Source organism: Colias eurytheme, chromosome 9, assembly GCF_061535395.1.
Source record: "Colias eurytheme isolate Ceu_HAF_F1 chromosome 9, ilColEury1 Martin Lab GWU primary, whole genome shotgun sequence".
Classification (NCBI taxonomy): Eukaryota; Metazoa; Arthropoda; class Insecta; order Lepidoptera; family Pieridae; genus Colias; species Colias eurytheme.
The window spans coordinates 8,818,654-8,830,845 of record NC_142988.1 but is presented as its reverse complement, the minus strand read 5'-3'; the positions used below and the strand labels follow the sequence as shown (position 1 = coordinate 8,830,845).

Sequence of the window (12,192 nt, the reverse complement as noted above, 5' to 3'; positions counted from 1 at the left end):
AAATCGACTAGTGATGCTATCAATACTCTTGTGTCTCTTATTGCTAACAATTTAGACAGGAAGATAAAATGTTTGGGTGTTTTTTTGGATCTGGCGAAAGCGTTCGATACTGTCTCTGTCCCCCTGCTCCTGGCAAAGCTTGAATCAATGGGAATTCGTGGTACCCCTCTAGAATTGTTTAGAGATTATTTATCAAATAGGACTCAATTTGTTAAAATTGGTGATGTACAGAGTCAAAAGCGGTCCATAAATTTTGGCGTTCCTCAGGGATCGGTACTCGGCCCTACGCTCTTTTTAATATACCTAAATGACCTATGTAATCTACACATACCTGACGCGAAGTTAATAAGTTTTGCTGATGATACTGTTATTGTTTTTCAAGGGGAGACATGGGAATCTGCTCGTTTGGCAGCTGAATCAGGCATGCGATTGGTAATAAATTGGCTAAATCATAATCTTTTAACTTTAAATTTTACAAAAACTAAATATATAAATTTTTCTCTTAAAAATAATAATAGACCTTCCCAAAATTTTACCATAAAGGCGCATACGTGCTTAAATGTAGGAAACTGCGATTGCTATACTCTTTGTCCTGTCGATACTATAAAATACTTAGGGATAACAATAGATAAAAACTTAAACTGGAAGCCGCAAATAGATGATTTAAAAAGTAGAATACGTAAACTTATACCAATTTTTAAAAAAATAAGACGCCTTAAGGATGAAACCACGAACAAAATCGTTTATCAGTCTTTGTGCCAATCGCTCATTAATTATGGTATCTCGGCTTGGGGTGGCGCAAACAAAACAACACTTCTTAAGCTCGAACGCACACAGAGATGTATCTTAAAAGTACTGCAATTTAAGCCGTTTAGATATCCAACAAATCTCTTGTACAACGAATGCCGCGTTCTGACTGTGAGGCAATTATTTATCAAAGTAATAGTCCTGGAGCAGCACACAGTTCCTCCATCTTCTTCCGTTGTTACAAAAAGAAAAACCCGCATTGAAGAGATTTACTGTGTGCCGGGTTGTAAAACTCGTTTTGCGAAAAATTTTGCATATTATATTGCTCCCTATTTGTATAATTATATTAACAATAAAATTAAAATAAAAGAAATGAGTAGATACCTTTGCAGTAAATCTTTGGATAAATTTCTGCTTCGCCTCGACTACAACGAGACAGAAAAACTGTTTGTGGCTAGTGCCTTTTAGTACCTATTACTTAAAGTTACCTAATTATTGTTTATCCTCATAAGTTTTATATCTTTAAGCCGTAGTGTAAACTTTGCAAAAAAAAAAATAAATAAATAAATAAAAATGAAATAAAAATAAACTTCCCTACTGTAACACAGTGGCGTCAGCGACTAGCACGGAGGGAAGTAATTTATGTTTATTTGTAATAATTACTATGTCTTACTGAAATAGATTAATTGATGTTTGATGTAAATTGTTTGGAGGTAAATACATAAATATAAATATACTAAATATACTAAATAATAAATTGTTGTGGATAGTTTTTAGAATTTTATAGTAGAGTGTATTTAGTTAATTTATGTATGAGTTATGCATTTAATTAATTTATGGCATTTTTTTGTATGTAATTTCAGTATTTATACTCTAAGAACAAGCATATTTTGTATGTCACAAAGTTTATCTCGTGCCTTTTATACCTACGAATCTATGTTGATAATACTGTGATTTCAAAGACTAAAATTGTTACATTGTAATATTATATTGGTGGTGGTAAGGTGAAATAAATAAATAAATAAATAAATAAATAAATAAATAAAATAATTGTAGAAGATTGTCTGTTGTCCGGATATCAGGCAATAACTGCAAGTGGACTAATTTTTATGAAATATAGCGATTAGTCTTCGGCAACATGCCTATATCAGCTAAATTTTTCAAGTAGGTATATAATTTAAATAAAAAGAAATACAAATACCTAGTTGGTTAGTTTCTGTTTCGAGTATGAGTATGGGTTGATAAAAAATGCGACGTTTGCCTGTAAAAAATCGATGAGTGTAAAATTGTTTAATCATAATTTAATAATGTACGCATATTACATCACCACGTACCTTCTTAAAAACAGTTTAAGGCGTCATTCATTTTAGACTTGCTCCATTTATATTAAATAATTTTTAAAAGGAATTAAGGAAGGGGATATCCGAACAGGCGGAGGTAAATAAAACACGGTACTGCTTAATACGTTACGAATATAATATTATAAAATATTTTCAGCCTATCGGAACATAATCTTAGGGTATCTACCGATATTTACATAAACCAAAGGCGGGAGGGGGTTCAGTCGTGGTCAGGCGGCGGGAAGCCGCGCGCGGAGAGCGGGTCGGGCGCGGGCGAGGCGTGCGGCGCGGGCGACGCGGCGGGCGACGCGGCCGGCGACGCGCTGCCCAGCGGCGACGGCAGCGTGGCGTACACCGTCAGCCGCGGCGGCTGGTACGACGGCGCGTACGAGTCGCTGCGCGGGTTGTAGAACGGCGAGTCGTCCGCGCAGGGGTCCAGGTTGGGCGAGTACGGCGTCACGGCGCCGCACGAGGGCGCGTCGTCGCTGGGCCGGTACGCGGGCGCGACGGGCGCGTACACGGTGCGCCGCGGCGGCTCCGCCTCCGGCTTGTGGTGCGACGACGGCGCGTACGCGTCCGACCAGCGCGCCTTGCTCGGCGTGAAGTCCCCCTTTATGTACAGCTGGATCGGCCGCCGGAACCCCTTGCTGGCGTGCTGCGGCACCCCCAGGATGCAGGACTTGCTGAAACCGACTTCGGGCGACAGAAGATACTCTCTAAATTTGTTCGGGAATAACTCAATTGAATTGAAGTTTTCATAAATGGTCGGCTGAAACAAAAAGAAAATTTCTCTTAAAAACTCTCGCTATTAGCGATATTTTCAATAATTTTAATACTAGAAAAACAGATATTATTATAAAGTTGAAGAGTTTGTTTGTTTGAACGCGCTACTCTCAGGAACTACTGGTCTGATTTGAAAAATTCTTTCGGTGTTAGATAAGCCCATTCATCGAGGATGGCTATAGGCCTTACATCATCCGAGCTAAGCGGGTGACACCGTGGGGCGCAGCCAGTTACACATAATCAAACAACAATAACATTCGACAATCAAATTTTTATACTCAACAAATTATTTAGCTTAATAAACTCCACTTACCGTTAAACGCTTCTTTTTCTTATAGCTAGCCCAGTTCTGCGCTTCGAGCACAAGTTTCCCGCCCGGGCGCAGGTCGTTGAACATCCTACGGAAGGCGCGCTTCAGGCCCGCGTCGCCCCAGTTCAGGTGCAGCCACTTGGTGGTCGACAGGCACAGGATTAGGTCGAACTGGGGACTCTCCATGCCGGAGCCAACTGCTACGTCTTCGCGGGGCACGTAGTTGCCCTGGAAAAAGTATTTATTAATGACTTCTGTCAAAATTTCTAATTGGTGGACCCGGAATTAAAGGAACTACCATTTGAATTATGAAATACAATCAAAGCATGTATGTTGAAACTATAAATTAAAGTACATATATACAAAATAATATCTCTATTATTTTAATTCTATTCATCCCAGAATGGTGATTGGTGGTGTATTTTGGACATCTTTACAATGTATCCTAGGTTAAGTCTCAATTTATAATTTATCTTGAGCAATAAAGCATAAATAAATAAATAAATCTTCTGTAATGATGGCTAAACTGACAGTTTTCGTAATAATTTGTAAAATGACGCAATCTTGCCAGTAAGACTTATGATACCTGACTCATATTCTCGTGGGAGTTGAACATAGCTCAACATGAATGACTTCTATACTCACTGCTCACAATAATTTTCTATTGAGTAAAATGTAAATAATTAAATTCATATCAGTTACCAAAACATAAAACTTAAGGTACATACTTTTATATATCATGTATTTACTATTTACATAAGGTTACACAAATACTAGAAGTCATACCACAAAAGTATAGGATGGACCATATTATCATAATATCTGCAAAAAAACCCTAACAAATTATTATACTAACAGGAATATCAATTCTTATTAGTTACCTGTTTGAATGTAACATTGTACGGAAACAGTGGTGGTGATGTATCAGCGGCCTGCGTGTCTCCAATCGGCCCAAAGAGCATTGACATGGACATTGGGAAAAAGCACTGCGTCTCTGGTTTATGGATCGCCTTTCTATTCTTACGCGGTTTCTTCAATTTCCGCCCCGTTAAGGCTTTCTTATCATCCTCTTTATCTAACTTCTGATCAGATCCCACACACTCGTCGCACTTTTCCTCTTTACACTTATCACAGTCTTTCTTTTCTTCACCGGCTTCCGATTTCTTTTCATCATCGCCTTTTGCTGTTTCCGATGGTACTGGCACAAACGATTGTAGATTCTTTCGCGCCCGGCCTGTAATGAATAAACGAAAATATTACGATGGCTTGCTTTGGTGTCCAGCATATCCATTGGGCAAGACTTAAGATACCTAGTAAAGAACTTACTGTTGTTATAATTTTTTTTGGAAATTTAAAATAACTTGATCACAAAAAATATATATGTTATTACTATTATCTTTCGAGTATTTAGCAATTTTGAGAAATATTTAATCAACACATAATAATATTATACTGTGAAGTCATAACTAAAAATGCTTCCAAAAGTTAATTTGAATAATATAAACCAAATCTGCATTACATTAAATTGGACAACAAAGAAAAGTATTTAAAAGAATAAGTTGTAACTTACCAATAAGAACAGGATCAATGTCAATTCCAACCACAGATCTTGCACCCAGAGTTCGAGCGACTGCTACAGAAATGTGTCCAACATTACAACCAATGTCTAAGACATCTTTATTTTGGAACAAATGCCGATGCATTTCAAAGACTTGCAGACGTATATCCATCATTGCATTTAAATTGCGGTATCCATAATATCTGAAAAGTAATACATATATTGAACACTTGTCATTGTTGAATCAACTGTAAGTACTCTTACATTTTGTATTTGTAAAGCAGTAAATATAGCTTTACACAAACATAATAGATGAATCTTTTGTAAGAGAATTAAAATTAAAACCACAACATGCAAGAGAAAGTGGCCTAATGTAGTTGACTACAATGTGAATTGAAAGTGTGAACTCAAATACACTTCTGAGGTATGGGACAGACAAGTTCAATGAACTATTTTAAATTAAAATAATTATTTAACATGTGAATTATGTATGAATAAATATGCGTATAAATACATCAGGCATGTCATCATTATTAATTTATAATTGTCTACAGCAGATGTCTAATAAAATAAAGTGTGTGTCTAACTGTCTACTGAACATTAATAAATTATGAAAATGAAAAGTAATATACTAATTGTTAACTTCTAAATTAATAAAACTGTCTGAGTTGACATAGATATCTAAAAATAAGATGGAATAACTAAATAGGCTTTAGAGTCAAACCTTATTAGAATTTTTTATAATATGAAAGACTTTCTAAGTAAATCTGTGAATGGTTGGTTCTTAATGTAAATTATGTGAATAATTAAAACTTATTAGACATCAAAAATGTATAGGCATTCTATAATACATAGGTCATTTAGATAATAATAGCGGCTATGATGCTCATGCATTGAAACATATGCACATTGATTTAATTTATGTTAGTAGGATATGAAGACAACAATTAGTATCTGCATATTTGCAGCTTTCATTGTTCTCTGATAGATTTATTGACACAAAATAAATATAAACAAGGAGTGACCCAAATACAAGAAGACTTTTTATTCTCAGGAAATTACATTTAAAAAACAATTTGTGAGACATACTGTATTGGAAGCCTTAATGTTGCAATTTTTGAACAGATTTTTTGTTCTAAATTTTGAAAAAGAACAATGTATTGAAATAAAGTAATTGCAAAATGTCAACATACCTATCATAGTTTCCATACTGATATCGTGAATTTTTGGGATGGAACGTCGGCAGCTTTTGCTCTCCCTCTGAAAGACTCTTCAACTTGGTCCTGTGAGGAGACGCTGGACGCTCTTGAGTCGCAGTTCTTTGTTGAGGCCTCGCCCTCATCCATGCACCAGGCTGAGGCACAACCGGACTAACGATTTTATCCAACGACTCCATCCGTCGCAATTTTTTGGCATCCTTCCCCTTTTGGGAACTGTTATCACTATCACTACAAGAACGTTTGCGCGATTTCGACGTTGACGGCTCCGGTGGAGGAGGCTCCTTGATTGTTTGTTCCTGCTCCTCAACTTGTACCTCATCCGGTGGAGGTATAGACTCTGTTGTGCGACGCCTCACTCTGGGCTTCTTTCTAGGTGTCTTTTTACGCTGTTGCATTTCAAGTCTCTTTTCGTACTCTTCATTGTCCAAAGGTTCCATGAGATTTAAAGGATCTCTTATATTTGGTGGTATTATAACATCTATTTTTGCCTTATGCCGTGGTGGTGTTGGCAGTGGGGATGATTCGGGTGTGACTGCATTCATTGCTCTGTTAACATCCTCATCTTGTAAACTATTAAGATTTAAAGGATCTGATATGTTTCCTCCAAGCAAAAACTTCGTAGGTGGAATGAAGGCTTCTTTACGAGGCCTCTTGTATGGAAGGAAAAATTTAGAGATAGATGGAAATGATTGTGCTCGTTTCTTAGTCTGTTTAAATTTTGTGCCTGCATGATGAACCCTGCGAATAGTACTTCTTTCCGGGTTTTCCTTCGAAGCTACGTGACTCTTCTTTCCATGACGAAATTTCTTTTTTACTTTTTTCGAATTACTACCACCGAGCGTATCTTCTTCCTTAGATGAATTTGCATCGCTTGCCGTAACATTGTTCGACGTGTCTATTTGAGATGTATCGGAATTATCAACCTCTTTATTCTCCACATAAGTAACACTATCGTCTAAGACGTTCTTATTTTCACTTGTGCTTTCACTTAAATTTAAATCCTGTCCAGGACTACCCATCGCGCATTAAATATTACAATAGAGATTACATATTAAAACAACAATACACTTAAAATCAAATTTACCGCCACGACGATTCTTGCAAAATGTACAAGGACATCCGTCAATAGCGATAAACAGGTCTTTTGTACTTGTCTTTATAGATGTAGATTTTACACAAACAGTAATATTAGAACATCACAACACCAAAGCTTTTCTTATGGATGAGCTTTTAAATCCACACAATAAACAAATGATAAAGACTTAAAATTACACACCGCACGACACACATCGGTGTGTAGGAAATAGCAATTTGACGTTTTTTTAATTCGGTGATGCCAGTTTACAGTACGGATATTAATTTTAATCATCTCTAAACAGATAACGAAAACATTACCATGATCACAGATAATATACTACTATTTGTGACTATTTTAAACAAGGAAAATTATTTGTAATACCTACTATAGAATGAAATTATATCATTTCAAATCTACGTTTGAAATCATATCAATGATTTTCATTAATCAGTGCATAAAATAATATGTTCTATCGTGGTTCTTTCAATGTTGCATTTTTAGAAGACGAAGAAACTGGTTTTTATTCATGTTTAAAAATTGAGGAAGTATTTTTACTTTATTTTATCTATTTTACTCATTTTACTCGATTACTCAAAGAGATCGGGACTGGTTAATTTTTAATCAAATTATTAAAAGTTTCAAAAAATATATTCTATGAAAATACTTCCACGAATTAAGGTTGATGATAAGATTAAGAGGAAATGGAAAGAAACCACGAAACTCTCAAATTTTACAGGCATGATTATTGTTTCTGTGTTCTTTTCATATTTCATTCGGAAATTTTGTGCAAAAATTACTTAAAAATTATGATCTTAAAAATCTTATATTTTTTTTATTACCCCAGCTTACTCCAGCCACACGACTCGACGAGTGGTATGGGAAGTGACGAGGGAAGTAGGCAGGGACGTAGTGTGGCCACGTTACTCGTCATGCCACTCGTCGTGCTCATCGTCGCTCACTGCTTCCTATTTTGTCGGCTTTTGCGCGCGAGTCAAAGGACCGGCAATACGAGTGCGAATTAGGGATGGGCGTCATGGAATCAACGGACTAGTTAAATTAACCGTCTATATGTACACTCAACGATTCGACTAGTCCATCGCTCACCAATGCACTAGTTGAATTCAACGGCTAAACTAAAGTCTTATTGATAAGAATAAATTATTTTCTTTGAAGTTTTTTTAAAAAAAATATTTTTGGTTTACAAGACCAATGTTTTGAATTTAAACTATAAAAACAAACGATAATAAGTTTTTTAGTAATACTTTTTTTAGAGAGTATAATTTTTGTAAGAAAGCATAAACATTTATTAATTGTTTTATTGAGATTAGAATTTATTGTTTTAAGAATTTATTTAATAATAGTTATTTATTTTACACATGGACTAGTCGAAGATTTTAACTAGTTGAACGACTAGTTGATGAACGACATTTAACGATCTAGTCTCGTTGATGAAAAATACGTCGACGACCCATCCCTAGAAGAGCGTCGCGATTAATCGCGCGAGTAGAGCAGTGTGTGGCCAGACGGCAATATTGAGGCGAGCGGCAGCGCGATGAGCAGGACGAGTAGCATAGTGTGGCTGGGACATTATGTATCTTGTAGCATTTTAAAGTGAAACTTTTATTACATCGTCTCAAACTTTTTGGTCTATGTAGCACATGTTGCGTGACGGTCGAACCGTACGATAATTATCACACGATAATTTTGTGCCTAAGTTTCACTTTTACCGTGGTTTCATAAAACCACACAACATTTTCTTTATTTTTACTTTTTGAAGGCAATTTAATTTATTGTTCGTTACTAATAAAAAAAATATATATATAAACAAATATAATCATAAAGTATACGTCTAAAATACGAATGAAGAATTAATTATTATGATACCAAAAGCCTTGTATCCAGTATTGACACGTTTAATAAACGTAAAACGAAACATCAAACAATGAAATTCGAATTTTGAAATGGCCGTTTACTGTTTTGCTGGATAAACGAAGCGTTGTTATTCGTTTTAGTGTGTTTTATGCATTTAATGTTATTTTTCTAAGATTTAAAAGGTATTTATGTTTCAATTTTTTGTTTACATTTATTATTTGTTTGAATTTATATATGTCAATAATATAAAACATTCAAAAAGCGTTTGTGTTGTAATAGAATTCTTTTGGTTACTTACTTCTAAATATTAATATAACATATCGCTGCTTTTGCATAATTTTTGAATGATATACATTCCCCAGTGATAAATCTTAGTACCTATACATTCTATACCGTCACTTAAAATACTTAAGTATCAGAAAAGTTTTTAATTGCTTATCATAATCATCACTTGTTTCAGATGTCTCGTATACCAAAATTGCCAACTACGAAAGAAAATAGGCCTGGCATAATGAATCTAAGGAATAATGTTGTGACGAGAACTATAGGTAATGGCCTGAGTGACGCTGATAAAAAGAGTTTGCTTTTGAACCACACTAAGCCTATGAAAGCATCGACGACATCAACCGTCGCGGCTCCGCGGCTGAAGAGAGCTGCAACTGCCCCAACTGCAGTTTCAGTGGCCCCGAAAGTAAACAAGGTGGAAAAGAAAGTCACCACTGCAGTAAGGATCCCACCTTATGATTATAAAGCGCGATTTAATGATTTAGTAGAAAAACATAAAGTTATTAAAACTGAACTGAGCGATTTAAAAGATAAACATATAGAAGTATCTGATGAATATGAAAAGATTAAAGAAATTTATGAAAGTAGTAGTAGTGAGAGTGCCATGTTAAAAGAGAAACTATTGAAGAGTATGAATGAATTGAGAGAAAAATCTAATGAATATAATAGTATAAAACTTGATTATGAAATTCAGAAACGTGAGGTTGAAGATCTTCACAATAAAACAAAAATATTGGAAGATGTTACAAACAGTCTTAAGGTTAAATCGGCTGAATATGATAAATTAAAACTAGAACATGAAGAGTTGAGCAGAAGGTATAAAAGTCTTCAGGAAGAGACTGAAGCGTTGCGAGTTCTCACAGAACAGCTCAAAAAAGTATCAGTTGAATTTGATAAACTCAAAGAAGACCACAAAATAGCAATAGAAACAATCAATAATACTAAAAATGACAAAGATGCGCTCCAAAATATTCTGGATACTATGTACAGAGACCAGAGAATCTTAAGGAACACAGTGCAAGATCTAAAAGGTAACATAAGAGTATACTGTCGAGTTCGACCACCACTAGAATCTGAAACTAACAAACCATTGTACAACTTGAATGTACTTGATGCTTGTTCAATTGAGGTTGAAAAAATTGAGTTACTCAATTCTGCAAGGAAGGGAAAATCTCAGCATTCCTTTACTTTTGATGGTATTTTTACCCCTCACTCATCCCAGGAAGATGTTTTTGCTGAAGTGGCTCCTATGGTCCAATCAGCATTGGATGGATACAATGTGTGCATTTTTGCATATGGACAAACAGGGTCAGGTAAAACATATACTATGGAAGGAAGCTGTGGAGCAGAGAAATATGGTATAATACCAAGATCAATAAACATGATTTTTAACTGTATGGAGGATCTGAAGAGAATGGGTTGGGAGTTAACAATAAAGGCGTCATTCTTGGAAATTTACAATGAGATAATTTATGACCTTCTAAACTCAAGCAAAGAACAGGAGAGTCATGATATTAAAATGGTCAACTCAAAAGGCACAGACGTCTATGTTTCCAACTTGCAGGAAGAAGAAGTTAAGAGCTCTCATGACTTCATCAGGCTGTTAATTTTTGCCCAACGTAACAGACAAACAGCAGCAACAATAAACAACGAAAGGAGTTCCAGATCCCATTCTGTGGCACAAATCAAAATATCTGCCATTAATGAGAAACGTAAGGAAAAGTTTACCAGTAACTTGAATTTGGTTGATCTGGCAGGATCTGAGAGTGGCAAGACAACTCAAAGGATGGATGAGACAAAGCACATAAATAGATCACTTTCTGAGCTCTCAAAAGTGATATTATCATTGCAAACCAACCAATCTCATATTCCGTACCGGAATTCAAAGCTTACTCATCTCCTTATGCCCAGTTTGGGTGGAAATTCTAAAACCCTTATGTTGGTGAATATTAATCAATTTGATGAGAGTTTTAACGAGACTCTTAACTCCTTAAGATTCGCTACCAAGGTTAACAGCTGTAGAACAGTTAAAGCCAAAAAGAATTTAACTATGGTTGACTTTTAATTGACAGCAATTATATTTACACATTTAGCTTTAATTTATATTACTAGTTAGTACAATAAAGTAATATTACAACATTTATTGCAACAAAAAGTCACCTAATCCAGTAGCAAATATTGGAAAATTGAGCAAAATAGTAATGTAAATTAAAGTTACTGACAATTTAGAATAACAATTATATTTTAATTTGCTAAGGCTACCTTTAATATACTGATGTATTCCACCGATCTGTTATATTCATGTTACGAGTTTTTTAATAGATAATAAATTAAAAAAAAATTGTTTCCAAAAAATGTATTCTTTTGGAAAAATAATGTTGGAATTGTATATGAAAAAAGTAGCATATTTACGTTATAAAATAAAAATAGACATTGATATTTTTCTATACTTATTCATTTCTTGTATATTCTCAGTATTTTCCTAACTTGTATAGTTTTTATGGATAATAAATAACTGTAAGCTGCTGGTTTATATAGTCGGCTACAGACCTACACATACTGACATAATTTTTTACTATTTTGACCATGATTTTGTTTACTAGGTACACTTATAGTTTAGACCACTATAATATAAACTGTTTTAGTGACTTTAGTTTGTAATTGTTTTAGAATTATCAAGTATTAGTTTTTATGTCGCATCTGTAATCTAATATAAGTACTAGTTAAAGTTTTCTTTTATTTTTTCCTCTGTATTTATTAATAACCTTTTTATTCCAATTTCTCAATTCACCATACCTACTCAATTTCTTTTCACAGATGAATTTCTTTCAACTGCTGACATCCAGCCGTTTGTTTATAAGCCTTTGAAGGAATATTTTTCATAAAATTACTTTGAAAACCTTATGATCTAAGTTGAAAACTAACTAAATACTTAACTAATAAGATGCATTTTTGTTCTTATTTTTCACAAAAATAATTATCAGTATTACTCATTCAAA

General features: G+C 34.7%; 2 protein-coding genes across 2 annotated transcripts; one reads left to right on the top strand and one right to left on the bottom strand.

Annotated features, from left to right (window-relative positions):
• Positions 1-2,202: 2,202 nt before the first annotated feature.
• LOC149905987 (7SK snRNA methylphosphate capping enzyme-like) lies at positions 2,203-7,295 on the bottom strand. Its single transcript, XM_090105602.1, has 5 exons — positions 5,932-7,295; positions 4,751-4,941; positions 4,062-4,414; positions 3,184-3,408; positions 2,203-2,856 (listed from the first exon to the last, which is right to left on the bottom strand). The coding sequence occupies exons 1-5, from the start codon at positions 6,975-6,977 to the stop codon at positions 2,308-2,310; spliced, it is 2,364 nt and encodes a 787-aa protein (XP_089961728.1). The 5' UTR covers positions 6,978-7,295; the 3' UTR covers positions 2,203-2,307.
• A 1,560-nt stretch (positions 7,296-8,855) lies between these two features.
• On the top strand, positions 8,856-11,888 carry LOC149905986 (protein claret segregational-like). Its single transcript, XM_090105466.1, has 2 exons — positions 8,856-9,090; positions 9,369-11,888. The coding sequence occupies exon 2, from the start codon at positions 9,369-9,371 to the stop codon at positions 11,256-11,258; it is 1,890 nt and encodes a 629-aa protein (XP_089961592.1). The 5' UTR covers positions 8,856-9,090; the 3' UTR covers positions 11,259-11,888.
• Positions 11,889-12,192: the final 304 nt, after the last annotated feature.